At 41.8% G+C, this 15099-nt stretch overlaps 1 protein-coding gene across 2 annotated transcripts in view; it reads right to left on the reverse strand.

Moving 5' to 3' along the window:
- LOC310945286 (talin-2) overlaps positions 1-15099 on the reverse strand; it is a 97765-nt gene that overhangs the window by 14925 nt on the left and 67741 nt on the right. For both annotated transcript variants that reach the window (XM_083911330.1, XM_083911331.1), the window contains exons 22-43: positions 13665-13831; positions 12588-12716; positions 11609-11722; positions 11256-11369; positions 10074-10208; positions 9582-9710; positions 9289-9391; positions 7933-8141; positions 6999-7118; positions 5693-5890; positions 5373-5512; positions 5081-5174; positions 4809-4898; positions 4592-4714; positions 4329-4472; positions 3344-3505; positions 3071-3211; positions 2734-2915; positions 1381-1513; positions 843-944; positions 305-475; positions 20-166 (exon numbers count right to left, since the gene is read on the reverse strand). In XM_083911330.1, the coding sequence (XP_083767456.1) occupies positions 20-166; positions 305-475; positions 843-944; positions 1381-1513; positions 2734-2915; positions 3071-3211; positions 3344-3505; positions 4329-4472; positions 4592-4714; positions 4809-4898; positions 5081-5174; positions 5373-5512; positions 5693-5890; positions 6999-7118; positions 7933-8141; positions 9289-9391; positions 9582-9710; positions 10074-10208; positions 11256-11369; positions 11609-11722; positions 12588-12716; positions 13665-13831 (3047 nt within the window). The remainder of the gene's footprint in view (positions 1-19; positions 167-304; positions 476-842; positions 945-1380; positions 1514-2733; positions 2916-3070; positions 3212-3343; positions 3506-4328; positions 4473-4591; positions 4715-4808; positions 4899-5080; positions 5175-5372; positions 5513-5692; positions 5891-6998; positions 7119-7932; positions 8142-9288; positions 9392-9581; positions 9711-10073; positions 10209-11255; positions 11370-11608; positions 11723-12587; positions 12717-13664; positions 13832-15099) is intronic.

Raw genomic sequence — 15099 nt, forward strand, 5'->3', positions numbered from 1 at the left:
CATGCCCAGCAGCACTCACCTTGGCCATGGCCTCTGCGATGGACTCTACCATCCCTCCCACCATTCCCACTTCACTGGCGGCCTCATTCAGTGTCACCATGATATCATCGACCGCCTCCTTCATAAGCTGGGCTGCCTCTGCTATGGCGTCATGGGTATGGGATGCCTGTAAAGCGTGACACCAAGACACAACGACACTTGTATGTTACTTATTAGCAGGATTATAAAAATGAAATGAGACTGCCCAGGTTATCCTTCCAGCGTTGGAGCCGCAACATACAAGAAAGAGCAAAAATAGTTATACCTTTGGGTTGCCTCCACCCTCTTTGGCAGCGTAGAGCATCTGCAGGGCCGACTCAGCCAAGGTCTTAGTTTGGTCCAGGAAAGTCATCTGTTGCTGATGATCCCTCAGCTTGGATGTCACACCCACAGAGGCCTTGATCAGCGGTTCAAAGTAACCGGCCAGCTGGGTCACCTGCGGCGATGGGGAAATGTTCTGTGACTATTTCTCAACTACAGCAAATGCTACGTACAACAGCGAGTGGTGACTGAACACAAATCAATGATCATTTTAGAAACATGAGCATTTTTCTCTACTTGTTTAAGAAAGTGCACTGCCTATGAAACAGAAAACTAGAACATGTATCAAATTAAATATATCATAGTATGGTAAGCTATTGATAGAGATACTGCACGATACTGTCATCACAAAACAATTTTTGTCTATGTATAATAAACATTACTGCAAACATGAAATGTGTAATACCCATTAAAAAAATATTAATGTGTCCCTCCACAGAATCAGTATTTAAGTAAAGTAATTAACTCCCTTCCCCATATACCTTGTGTCCTAGTTGGGAAGCTTCGCCTCTGGCAGCGGTGGAAACGGGGTCAATTAAGTGGCCAATTTCTTGCACAGTGGACGTCAGCTGTTCTTGTAGCGCCTGAAGAGAGGAAATTAGTTTTTGTCTTGTTTGAGACAGAGGTGCATTCAAATCAGACATCTGCTAAAAAGCACTAGGCAGTAACTAAACAGGGAAATGTTTGCCCCAAGCCACTAGTGTTTTTTATTTTTTATTTTTTTTAAATCATTTTAAATCCCTGATTTCTGTCTGATGAGTTGTTTGTGACCTAGAACTGACAGAAACCTAATTAAAACCACCAATAATAGATCCATAATTGAACACAATTATTGAGAGACACAAAAAGCAGGACTAGAAATAAGAAGAAAAAGCAATCTGCTTGGAAAACTGGCAGAGGAAAGGAAAAGCAAAATAAGTGAGTTATAGTGAGTAAACTAGCAGACACAGACAAACGAATAGAGAAAGATACTGGTGGTTATCGGTTGAAAATGTCATTATTTTTCTGATGGTTGCTTACCTCCAGTGAGATGTCATCCCTGCTAGCTAAGTTCTGGCTGACTGCTGCCAGAGAGGCCTGCTCAATGTCCCGGATACATTTGTTGATGTTATCAATTGACGAGTCGCACTCCCGCTGGCCTGGGGCCTTGTCCCTGAGAATAAAAATGGGAACAGGAACAGAAGAAAAACAGAAAGCAATAAAATGGTTGGAAACAGGAATAAGAGAGAAGTTAAAGGATGATGTATAGGGGGAAGAATAGGACAAAGAGGGTGACAAAGCAAGGAAAAAAGAGACACATTGGAAGGCAGGAAGAGAGAAAAGAAGTGTTAACATAGCCAACACTTATGAATATACAGACAGGATGTCTCTTTAACAACTTTTCTATTGGCTCCCTTATCTCCTTGCTGCTCAGGTCACACAGCTAAAATGTGGCCTGTGGGGTCTCGTCACTACACAGGGAGATCAAGCCGGGCAGCCCAATTAGCTTGAAGCCTCTGAGTGGTCAGGGCAAGCGGCCACAGGGGCAGAATACGTTTAAACATCCATTTCCATGCATGGCAGCACACCGAAAGTAAAACTGAAATAAAACATCATCTACGTGTGTAATGAGATTAATAAAGTTGTGAGGTTGGCTTTTGCAGGATGAAGTCTATTGCGATTTGTGTTGTGTGACACCACAGTGTATCACCAAATGCTATAAGAAAACTCCCAGTACTTAATTTGCAGTCTCAAAAAAGGAAGCCTGTGATAAGGGCACCAGGATTCTATGACGGCTGTGTGTGAATACTAACGTGCAGATGTTCTGAGCCGAGCAGGAACTTTAAAATTCAGCGCGTTAGACACTGGGAATTACTTCCTCATGGGCATCAGTTTTCTGCTGATTAAAGTCAGGTACAAAAGGTGTGAAATAGGAGATTAAAAATTTAAGCTGTAGAGGTATAAGAACAGCCATTTGTCCCGCCACGATACAGCATTTGGGCAACCTTTGTCAAGGACACTTTATTAGTCTCACAGGTATTTTATAGAGCACTGTATGAAAACTTGAATGAATCAAAATTAATTACGAAGTTCACCTCCCATAATCTACTTTGTGTTATGCATCCAGAACAACTACATCACTACAGTGGTGTAAGGAAGAGGTAAAGGACCAAAATGGTGAATGTTGCTTGGCAACGTTGCAGCAACAACTAGACTCAACCGGTCAGGAAATAGTCGGTCACATAACTGAAGATATATTGTGTGTCAGAGGTGCTGATTTTTGACAGTAACTTCGTGTTTACGGTACTTACTTAAAAAATTCCCAAAATGTTGAACTAAACCTATAAAGTTTGCACTTTCTTTAGCATTCAGAATAACTCATCGCTCACTAACCGGATCGCTGTGATGAGACTCTTGATGGAGTCGGACACGGTGCGAGAGTGACCAGCCAGAACAGACCAGGTAGGCGGGTCTTTGGGGTTGATAACCAATGAGCGTGCAGTCTTGAGCAGGTAGGTGGAGCTGTCGAGCATGGAGCGTGCCGATTGGAGGATGGGCTCCTGTGCAGCAAAGCCCTAAACAAAAACAAAGTGAACTTCAGTGAGAATGCAGAAATCTATGCAAATTAATTTCTTTCTTATTACAATTTTTCAGCATTATTTGACATAAAACTTCTATTAATGTAATAGCGTGTGTAATAGCTGTGCATGAATACTATAAACATTCATACCTCGTTGCTGATTTGAGCTGGGATGCTGGCAAACTCTGGGTTGGAAGCAAATATTGTCAGGTTTTCAACAGCCTCGATAAGTGGAGCCGTGGCGACTCGACACTTGCTCCTGTTGTCGTCCGAGAAATCCCCATCTAACGCCTAGACAGTGAGAGAGATGAAATATGACGTTATCCTCCCACATGAATCACAAAGGACATTACTGTCAAAGCTAAATCCACATCTATACTGTTGCGAACCAATCAGGGGACAAGACTGGCAAAGACATCCTACCTTGATGGTTTTGACCAAGTTGGCAGTGCTGTTGGCCACTTCCTTGGCAGACTGGACAAAGTGCCTCTTGGCGACTGGGTTGGTTGTCCTGGAGGAAGCCAGACGGCAGGCGTTGCATAGTGCTGAAGTGTGCTTAGCAACAATGGTGGCTGCAGAGAGCACCTGTCAAAAAAGTAACTGAGATTTTATATAAATCATAGCCATGTGAGGGCGGCCGGTGGCTGGGTGGTTAGAGCAGTGGCCCATGTAAAGAAGCTGAAGGGCCTCAAGGCAGCGGCTGCAGGTTCGACTCCGACCTGCGGCCTTTTGCTGCATGTCTGCCCTCTCTCTCTCACCCCATTTCCTTACTGTCCTATCTAATAAAAGGCTTGGAAAAGTGCCAAAAAAATCATAGCCGTGTGAAGTCCAAGCGACTGTTGACATGGCATGTTATCACAAGTTACAGTTTCCACCAACGTACTTCGAGCATCTTCTGCACTGATGTGTACTTGTATGATGGATCGACAGTATTTAAATACAGTATGTATGTATTACCCTGTTTATTGTATCTATGAGAATCCAATATTGTATCTAAGATTGAGACCAGGTGTATTAGATATATAGAGCAGGACGTATCATGGGAGCATATAATTAGGCTGTGGGTCTTCAACAAAGAAAATAATGTACATAACTAAATTATCTTTTTTAACTATTCCATTAAGCACAAGAAGTGGGCCTCATTTAAACGTGCAAACTGTAAAATAATGTGTCTATAATGTAAGCAGGAGGAAAGCATGAGAAGAAATCTGCATGTACAATAATCTCAGCCATTTCAAAATTCGTAAGGTTTGATACACAGCCACACAACACTCTGGCCTAATAATAAATCATACTGCAGAAAAGCTAAGATACCCATGTGGTCATAATGCCAGCATCTAATCCTGCTGTAATGAAGATCAGACTGACAGGTTTTTTAGAAAGATTGCTGCACAGAGAGTGCATGTACCTGAGAGGGACTGCTGTCGGGGTCTACAAGATTCTGACAGGCCATCTGGATTGCCTGGTTGGCTTTGGCAAATTGGATGGGATCAACCAACCCCTGTTGCCCCGCCTGACTGTTGGGATCAGACACACCCACCAGGTAGGAGGCCTGTGGAGAAAAAAAAAATCAAACTCCCTGCATCAGCATGCACCAGGATTGCTACAACCAATAAAAAGGCAATTGAATGGCCCCTGTACTGTGAGAGTTGTTACTTCACAATTCTGTACCTGTCCCGCAGCTTCAGTGAGGCCACAGAGGGCTTTTGAGGCTGATCCTACACAGTCCCCGAAGGAGGGCACATCTCCAGTCTTGCAGTTCTGAGAAATACCTGCCATAGACTCTCCCAGAACCTGGAACAAAGAGAGGAATGCTTAGGACGCCAAGCTATGTATGTGAAGAGGGCATGGGTGTTTGATCACTGGGCCGTTTGATTCACATGCCTACCTTGGAGTTCTCCATCACACTCTCAATGCAGTCGAAGTAGGAGAGGTCACTGACCGGCTCGCTTGGATTATCCAGCAGTCCTCTAACAGCCTGGGAGATGAATGAGCAGTATGGTTAGGTAAAGATTATTGATTTTGCTGAGAGAACTATTAGAAATATCCTTGGGTACTACTCAGATAGACCATGGTAAATAAACCTAGATTAAAACTCCCTCTGTTGAAACGACTGCTGATTGTCCCTGTTTGATCACAAGGTCGTAAAGTTCTGTTTACCTCCAACTCTCTCAGGGCGTTGTCACACTCATTCTGGCCAGGAGCCTGTTGTGTACACAGCGTGATCAGCTGGTTAATGCTGTCAGTCACTGCTCTGAAAAAAACCACACAACAAACAAACAGAAAATAAATAAATCAAAATAAATAATGTGTGAGCACCTTAACTGGAGCTTTTTGTGTGTTAATAACGAAGCCTATTTATAACAGGGACTACAATACTGTATATACTGTTCACTATAAATAAAAGATTAAAAGCATAAGAAAACGATGTGCATGTGGCTAGTTGTGGTACCTTGCAGCAGCAGCTAACAGGTTCTTGGCATTTGCTGCTGCAGGGTCTACAGAGAGACTCTTAGCTGCCAGAAGCAGCTTGCTGGAAGCCATGGAGATGTTTTTCAGGTTACCAATCACCTGCACCTGGTCGTCTTTTTTCTAATAGGATACACAACATCAAACTCACACACATCAGTATGCAAATATTTTCCAAAAAATCTAAAATCCTATTTTGTCCACATGCAGGTCCGAGTGGTTATCATTGACGGTATATGCATAATTGAAAAGTTCCACTGCTGTCTTAATTGAATGAAAAAAAAGAAAGGAAACAAGGCCAACCTGGGTGTGGCCGGCCATCTCTATGCCAGCATCCAGGAACTCATCAAAGTCTTCGCTGAACTTTCCAGAGGCCACAGCCAGCTGTCTGCTGGAGCCTCTGGAGGCATGGACCACCTCCCCTGCTGACTGGTTCAGTTCTGCTGCCGTTTGGTTCAGCCCGCTCTGGGCCTCCTGAAAGGACTTGGAGGCTGGAGGGATCTGAATGGAGGAAACAGAGTTCACGATAAACAACAACAACATTTAGCTGTATTTTTTTTTAAATCAGTCACTTAACAGTTACATATATCACTTAGTAATTTCTTCATTTTTTTTAAAAAGCAAAACATAAAAATAAGTCAGGACACTGACTGTGTGTACTTGATGATAAAACATTGTCCTGTCTAGCAGTGACATAATTACACAGTATCCTTGAAAACAGCTACAAAAAACAAACAGATTTTGCTTTTAACTTGTATGTTGCTTGATAAGCTTGATATATTTCTCAAGGATCTTTCTGATAGGCAGCATTAAAAGCCAGAAGAGAGATCAAATGTGCGCACTTCCAGCCAAAATAATCAGGTGCGAGATAAAAAGTATTCAGCTGCAGGAAACAAAAGAATGTCTGCACACCGTCAGGCTACAGTAAAGACATTTTATTAATTTACTTCTTCCTCGGGCAAATGTGAAAAGCCATGACTGAAATTTGTTGTAGAGACAGAATGAAACCAGCTCAAACCATTACAAATCATTGCTACTTGCTGATCAGTAGACATCAATATTCAACACTATTGAATAACTATAGGAATATGATACAATCTTAAATAACATGGTGGTCATTCAGTATCATAAGACAAGGTTCTATATGGGATAGAAAACAAAGATGTAATATATGGACCACACATAATGTCAGTTATAGACATATCTGAACAAATGTAATCAAATTAAGTTTGATCAAAATGAATTGTGAGGGGGAGGGCATCTTTATAACACCCCACTAAAAGGTTAGAACAATGTAAGTGAGAGGAAAAAATATGCATAAATATATGTAGAAAATAAAGAAAAGGTTACTATATATAGCGAAAAATAGAAGCATGCAACAAGCTTATAAGAATGGTCTTAAAAATCTCTGATAAAGAGTAAAGGGCCAAAAGGCAATACAGGCCTAATGAAATGCCAGTCATGACTTTTCACATTAGCCTAAATAAATAAATAAACACAAATTAACAAATGATTTGTATTGGAGCCTGACAGTGTGCAGTTCCCGGCATTTAAAGACACACATGCTAATTTTGCTGGCAAAGGTCTTTTGAGCCAAGACCAAACTCACAGTTTCAATCAGCAGCTTCTTGCTGGCCTCCCCGATGCTTTTGAGAGCCATGTCCACATCCTTCTGGCCCGGCAGACAGTTGACACAGTTATTCAGTGAATGAGACACAGCCTTGGCCACCTGGAACACACAGCATGTTCACAGGACACTGGGTTAGAGGCTGCTATCTGTACACAGCAGCCAGGCTGAGCTAGAAAATTGAAATTTAAAATGCTCGATGAGCAAGGCTGTCTCGCAAGAACAATCAATATCCAAATTTAGCAATGTTTTTGTTTTGTGAATATCAGCTAGTCTGGGTTGTCACATAACAGAGGACAAAACTAAACCACAAACATAAGAACATGAAAGGGACTTTAGTGAGACAGGAACAGCAGCACAGGCTTTTTCAAAAATATAATTTTGTGGTGAAAATAATGGGAGGGCAAAACATAAATAATGAAGGTACTTGCCTATTAATGTGCCACCAGGTTTATTATGAGAGAGTCCCTTGCTATGTTTGACAGGTGTTCACTTTCATGTACCCCTAAGCAGATGTAGACATTCATCTGGCTTACATTCTGTCCATAAGAAAATATTTAACAAAATACATTGAGCGCTGTTGGCCAAAAGAACTGACTTTCCTTTTAAGCTGACGTGGCTGCATGTTTAAGCTCTTACAAATAAACTGATTCTCTTTAGCCACCTAAAAAAAAGTTGCATTATTTCCATGTTAAACAGACAATTCAGTAAGTTCTATGGAATGTTTAGCATTAATAAACTTTGAGTGTTAGTCCAAATTCAGACTCATCCGAGAGTTTCCGGTTAAAATAAAAGAATAGTAATGAATTAAAAATTTTACTAAATAATAAACATCGGTGAAACGCTGCATGTGGTGAGAAAAATATTACTACATGCAGAATACCCCATACCCCTGAGCGATCCTAAACCATCTCACCTGTGCCAGCCTCTGTTGACTTTCAGCATCTCCTGGGGAAATCAGAGCCTGCTTGGCCTCGTGAATGAGAAGCGCAGAGCCCTCCATAACGTCCCGGGCTGAGTCCAGCATGGCAGCAGCGGCCTTGGGGTCTGTGGTGGAGGAAGCCACGCCGCGGGCCGCCTGGGCCAGTGTTCTCAGGGCCTGAGCTGTCTCCCTGGCTGCTATTCCTACGCACACACACACACAAATACAAAGCATATTATTAAAACAGCTGATAAAGACCTAGATGCTACGGAAGAAGATACCCTGCATGAAGATTATCTATCAGTATTACACACACACACACACACACACACACACACACACACACACACACACACACACACACACACACACACACACACACACACACACACACACACACACACACACACACACACACACACACACACACACACACACACACACACACACACACACACACACACACACACACACACACACACACACACACACGCACACACACACACACACACACACGCACACGCACACACGCACACACAGAGCGGTAACAGAAGGTACAGATGAAGCAGACAACAACTAAAATAAGGAAAATATCTCGATCATGACGAGATAATGTCAGTATAATGTTCTAATATTAAAATCCTAAAGAAGGACATCCTTTTTGCATAGACAGTGTTTCCTTCGACCTGACAAATGTGTTGCAACAGAAACAGCCTTGCAGTCAAGAACCTTGACATCTCATTTTCATCAGTTATACGGGGTAAAACTAATAGAATGGAGCCGTATTATATGTAGCAGTTAACAAGATTACTGAAGGAAAGTAAGATAAGAGCATTTCTCTTAAGGTTCTGGAAAACCATGAGCTGTATTTCAACAAAGGCCACTATAAAAGGTAATGAAAAGTCTTTGGAAAACCCATTTTTACAACAGTAGAGAACAATAATACCTAAAGCCAGTATCTTAAAAAAGTGCCTTAACCTGCTGCATCATACAAAGCTGCCTATGTGAGATCAGGGCTTAAATATGAACTGACTGTGTAACTGGTTTGGATTATTCAATCACATCTCGAGTAGCTCAAATATAACGAAGACCCTAACTACAGCTACGATGAATATACATTTAGAAAATAAAGTTTGTGGCAGTGACTGAACATTTAGTCCATATAAGTATAAGATCCAGGACCTTCTATTAATCAAGGATCATAATGGCATTGTGCATGTTTATGAGTAAAGCCTAGTTCCCACCAAGCAGTTTGGTTCAGTTCAGTTTGATCAGGCGATTACATGACTGCAACTCCCTGGTAGAAATTAAGGCATTTTTGAAGAAAGTCTGTGTGTAAGCAGTACCAACCTGTGTAGTGTTCATTTCCTTGTGCAGCACAGGTGAGAAGCTGAGCCATAGAGGATCCCACTGACTTTGAGGTGCTGCCCAGATCCTGAGCACACTTTTCCAACTAAAACAGAAGGAAAGGGGGGAAAATAACACAGCAGCTTGATAACTCGGCCGTAAACCCATTAGTCCCTGCTTCAGGCATGAGTTGCTGGTGGTCAATATCCTTTGTACAACTTGATTAGACATTTTTCATGTTGGGTCTGGAATCAGACGTCAATCATAAGAGTCTAAAAAAAAAACAAAGGTCTTACTGATTCTCCTGGTAGTGGTTTTAGTTGGGCGTTAACAGCAGCCAGCATGGCATCCTGCAGCTCACTTCTCAGGGTCTGGATGGTAGTCAGTGCAGAGTCGATCTCCATGGGGCCACATGCTTCATGAGCCTAGAAAATTAAAGGAAGTATGCTGTCACTCACAGCTCTCAGAGTTATAAGGGTTATTACTTGTGTTTTGAACTTACAAGTAGTGATCTGTCAGTTTGAGTGCATCAAACTGTTGTCACAGGTCAACTGATATGACTTGATGAGACTTGCTGATGTTCAATTTAAAAGCCTCTACTACAGCAGTTTACACTTCAGTGCATTGGATGTGGACTATATAGTTAAGAAAATTACATTCTGACTGGCATTTTTTATTTTGCCACCGCCATGGTTTTTAACCATGCAGACCTTTGTGGAATTATGTGAGTGTTTTTGCATGTATCTGCATGTAAAATGTGCGACTGCCTCGGTGTGTCTGCGCTCTACCTTCTGTGCAGACGTCCTCAGCTCAGCCAGGCAGGTGGCCAGGTTCTTGGCACACTGACCCAGTTGCATAGCTGCAGCCTGATCCGTCACCGTGGGAACAGAAGACTTCGCCGAGGTCACCATCTTACTACCAGGCTACAGAGTGAAAAAGAAAAAAATAGAATTAGCGCCTTGCGGTTGTGTGTATCCGCCAACCACTCAAGTTGCAGTTTACATCCCAACTGTCCAGATTTCAGTGTATTTTTTTGGCAACACATTGATGATGCTTGGCCCACACCTTCAACCCAGCAGCTCAGGTGATCTATACAATCACTGCAGTTTTTAAGATTAGTGTCACCAATTCAGTATCCGACCAAACGTTCCTGAGTTATGATGTTGAATAATGGCCAGAAACATTATGATGTCACCGTGAAGTTGACCTTTTGGATATAAAATGTAATCACCTTCTTATTTTTTATCCTATTACACATCTGTGTGAAATTTTGTTATAATGTGCGCAGGAATTGGTGTTTTATGAGAATTACAGTTACCTTGACCTTTGACCTCCAATTAGTTCCTCCTTGATTTGTGCCAAAGGTGTTGCTGATACAACACATTCAGGAGAATGGGACCGGCCAGAGGTCACAGTGGCCTTGACCTTTGACCTCCAAAATCTAATCAGTTTATCCTTGAGTCCAAGTGGACATTTGTGCCAAATATAAAGAAAATCCCTTCAGAGGTGCCATGACCACGGCTGGAATAAAAATACTTTGAATGTAAAATATTGTTCCATAAAAATTATATTTACCTTCAGAGCATTAAAAAAACTTAATAGAAAACGAAATGTTGCTCCCGGAAACAAGGAACAAATGCTAAACTATGTTTGTTCTCTTTGTGGAGAACCCACACCTCTCTATCAGCTCTAAAAGTGGAACTGAGGCATTAAACACAGAATCCCACCACAGCACTGCTTCTTTAACTACATGCTAACACCAAAAAGAGGTTACAGGCCTATTTTTCAATGGATCCCCACATGGCATAAACACTATTTATACTTTGTTCAGCCTGGTTCCTAATGTAGGACTGAAGTTACTCAATTTGAGTATGTGGACATAAAGTCTGAACAATCTCTCCTCCAGCAAAGGAGTGTGTGTGTGTGTGTGTGTGTGTGAGAGAGAGAGAGAGAGAGAGAGAGATCTGCACCTGTAAGAAGTTCTGGCTGGCAATGATGAGTGCTAGTTGTGCACTGAGGTCCTCTGGTTTGGCCTGACTGCCACGCACCCCCTGGACGAGTTGTGGGATGTGGTCTGCCACTGCCTACACACACATACACACACACACACACGTGCACACGCACACGCTTAAATACAGTCAAAACTGAGGCATCACAGTCTCACAATAAAATATCTTATACTATTCTATAAATCACCAAGAAAGCAATTTGTATGAACACAATTCAATGACTTTAAACAACCAGGTCAATAGGAATATGAAATAAAAATACTTTACAAAAGAAGTAAATTGCACCCTGCTGTCAGGACTGCCAGAATCCTCACCTTACAGCTCTGCACTAGCTGCTGGTGAGCAGCAGTGTTCTTGTTGGAGGCGGCAGCATTTTGAGCAGCAGCGATGGTCTGTGTGGCTGCAGCAGCAGCTTGCTTGGCTGCATTCTGAGGAATATAAAGACCCATAAAAACATCCACATGTAAAATATGTCTGTCCATCTCTGTATTAAGTTAAGTCCTAGAGTGTCCATTTTAAAGACATCTAAAGGTCATATCTGTGGTTTTCAATCTAGTTCTGTTGAGTCTGGAGTAAAAAAAGGACTCACAATTACTGTCCTGATGTTTTTCTACATGGATTTGTGTTTCCCCAAATTTCTCTCTACAAAACGATAAGCTGAAAGCATCTCCGTCAATGTAGGCTGCATGAATAAGCAAATTGTGTTGCATTTGAGTGTAAACACAGCATATATTAAACTTTGGCCTGTACATTTTAAAGTTCAATTTAGGGTCTTACACCATGTTTATACATAACTAATATTATTTTGGGTTATATAATTATTGTAGGTACCAAATATCCTAATATTGCTGCAACCAACAATCATGAAGTAACATGTAAAGCGTGCAACAGATACTGTGAAATTCATAAATCCTGAGTCAATTAACCCTAAGGCAAATGTGCCACTTTTGGTCATCTATCATTTTGATAATAAATTACTCTTTTTCCCAATTTAGGACCATTTCAAAAGATCAACAACAAACCTAAATCGGTCTAAAAACCTGCACATTTGATGGTGAAACACATGCTGCTGAAATCCACAGCTACTGTAATACTGGTGCCAATTGATGCCTCCAGTTGTACTAACAGATGGTGATAGGGTATCCTGATATCTGGCGCTTTAGAGATGTTGACGTTTAGGAGTGGCTTTGGTGTTAAATTCATGTTTTATCTGAATATTTTCAGATTCCTCCTCCAGGAGTAGCCATTTCCCTCAGGACAAAGTGTGGTCACGGTTAAGCCGGCATCACTGACCTCCAGTCTGTTTATCAGTTTCTTCTTAATGGCATTCTGAGCAGCAGCGTTGGTGGCCACACGCAGCCCTTCTGCCGCCTCCCTCAGTCTTTGCTGCTGGTCCTCATTCTCTGGGTATGCCGCAGCACCCTGAGAACACACACACAAACAAGCACACACACAGACAGACATGCATCAGCAAATACAAGACCGTTGAGCAGGATGGGAAAACAGCTGTGATACAGGCAGGAAAGACAAAATAAAGGCTGAATCATTTGTTCATAATAACCCCTGGCTTTCTACAATCTTACCACTAATTGGCACTAATCACATCACACGCGGCAGACACACCCACACCGTTTGCCATGAGCGCATACAAGTTAAGTTAAGTCATCTTCCAATCAGTGTAGACAGATCTTTGAAAATGAAGCAGATTTAAAATCACTGCACTCAAACTCGGCTGCAGCTCATCTTCATCACTTCTTTGTCGAGGGCTAAATGTCAAGAGATGGTGTTTAGTCATATTAGCAAGCAGCTCTTTTTATTTTTCCTGTTTATGTATCCAGCAGTGCAAGTTAACGGGGTTCAGTGGAAACCAATACCAATCGGCACCTCCATGTCCCTGCTGTCGGAGAGAAAGCTAAGCCTGCTGCTATTAGGTTAATGAAATGGGAACTCTGTAGCTTCACACGCAGCTACACAGAGATTTGATTGTGCTTGCTACTGAAGACCTGTGCCACGAAAGGGATAGTTTGGATTTTCTGAAGTGGGTCTTGTCTACATTACATTACATTACCTGACATGGCCTTTAAAAAAAACAAAAAACGAGCATAATCTCTGTTAGCTGAAAAATATACAGTCCAAAAACTAAACTGCACAAGCTAAATCAATCAGTTACCAAGGCCTTTCCAAATGTCCGCATTTTTATATGATAGAATAACCATCAAGACTAAGCAGAATCACTTCCCAAACTGTCATCACACACACACACAGTTCAGTAAACTTTGTTGACAAAAGGTGAGTATTACTGTAAATGCAAAATAACAAGAAAATAAGCACAGCTAATATGATATGCTTTCTGTCTCACACACTGCTTACCTTTGCTGCCTCCACCATCCTTGCGGTGGCATCAGCCAGCAATTTAGCCGCCGCCAGCAACTTCTTAGAATTGTCAACGTCCACCTCTGCCTCAGCATCAGACCTCATGGCATTCACCAGGTCTGAGGTGGCCTGAGCTAACACCCGAGCCTGACGAACCATCTCTCCTGAAAACAGAGGTGATGGAGAAACAGGGGAAGAGGAGAGAGAGAGAGAGAGAGACAGAGAGAGAGAGAGAGAGAGAGATATGAGAAAAATTTGATTAATGGATGAGTCATACTTTTAAGAGAGTGAGCGTGTTAACACAGTAATATTTTCATTTAACTGCTCTATCCTTTTGCTGAAAATGCTCCCGAGTTTATTGCCATGAACAATTTGCACAAAAAAAGAAAACATATTTGGGATAAGGATGCAATGTTGGCAAATCAAAGTGGAGAAGATACATATGTCAACAAATTGATAGTAATTTATTATACGATGTATATTGTGACTTTTGCAAACGATAGATTTTAAACAGAAAAGTTCAACATCAGTATCATAAAAAAAAGCACCTGATGGGAGAAAACAAGATACGAAAGAAACAAACCAGCTCAGTGTGGTTGAATCTCTTGCACAGTTGTAATGCTCTCCCTGATCAGATGTGCATAATGTTTTAGCATCTGTGGGTGACTTGTGAAGACACAGTTAGATGCAACTGTTCCACCAGCTCTGGTTTCTTGGATTCACCCGAGAATATTCTTAGAATCAGACTAATGAGAAAAGACAAAGTGTCAAAGCAGACCTGACACACCACACAAGCTGTTTGGCAATAATTCATATCAAAGCATAAGCTGATCTGCCAACACTCCACTTCGAAAAGGATTCACTCTGCTTTTTCTCTAGGTGTGACATAACCTGACATATCTGACACCGGTTCAAAGGTGATATTCTCCAACCAGCCATGTGTATTTAGGCCTTTTCAGAGCAAACAGCAATTCTACTTGTCTGTCGATCAATTCAGCTAAGCTGAGCACTGGCCCAGGACATTCTCTGTGAATCTCTTTCTATCCATCTGTCTTTCTCTGATGTCAGACTTGCAAATCACTGTCAGCTTTTCTCTGTGGCTTCACCAGGGTTGACAGCCGACCATTCAAACCCATCATCATGCCAGTCTCGCTGAGGAAAAGATGGGATGAAGCACCAACCAGAAAACAGAAAGGTCAAATTAAGGTCGAAGGTCAAAGTCAAGAGCATTGTTTTCTTTCTCTCTCCCCGGCTCAACGGCGTGCAAGAGAGAGTGGTGGTTGAGTGAGCAGCGATGGTTGAGTGAGCTAGAGAGTGAGAGATGAGCGGGCGCCGCTAAGTGAGAAAAATAGTAGTAAGTCCCAGCAAAAAGCTGCATTTTGTGATTGTTTCATTGAGCTTATGATTAAAGCACAAATAAACACACACAACT

The sequence above is a fragment of the Echiichthys vipera genome (assembly GCF_963691815.1).
Source record: "Echiichthys vipera genome assembly, chromosome: 1".
In the NCBI taxonomy this organism is placed as follows: Eukaryota; Metazoa; Chordata; class Actinopteri; order Perciformes; family Trachinidae; genus Echiichthys; species Echiichthys vipera.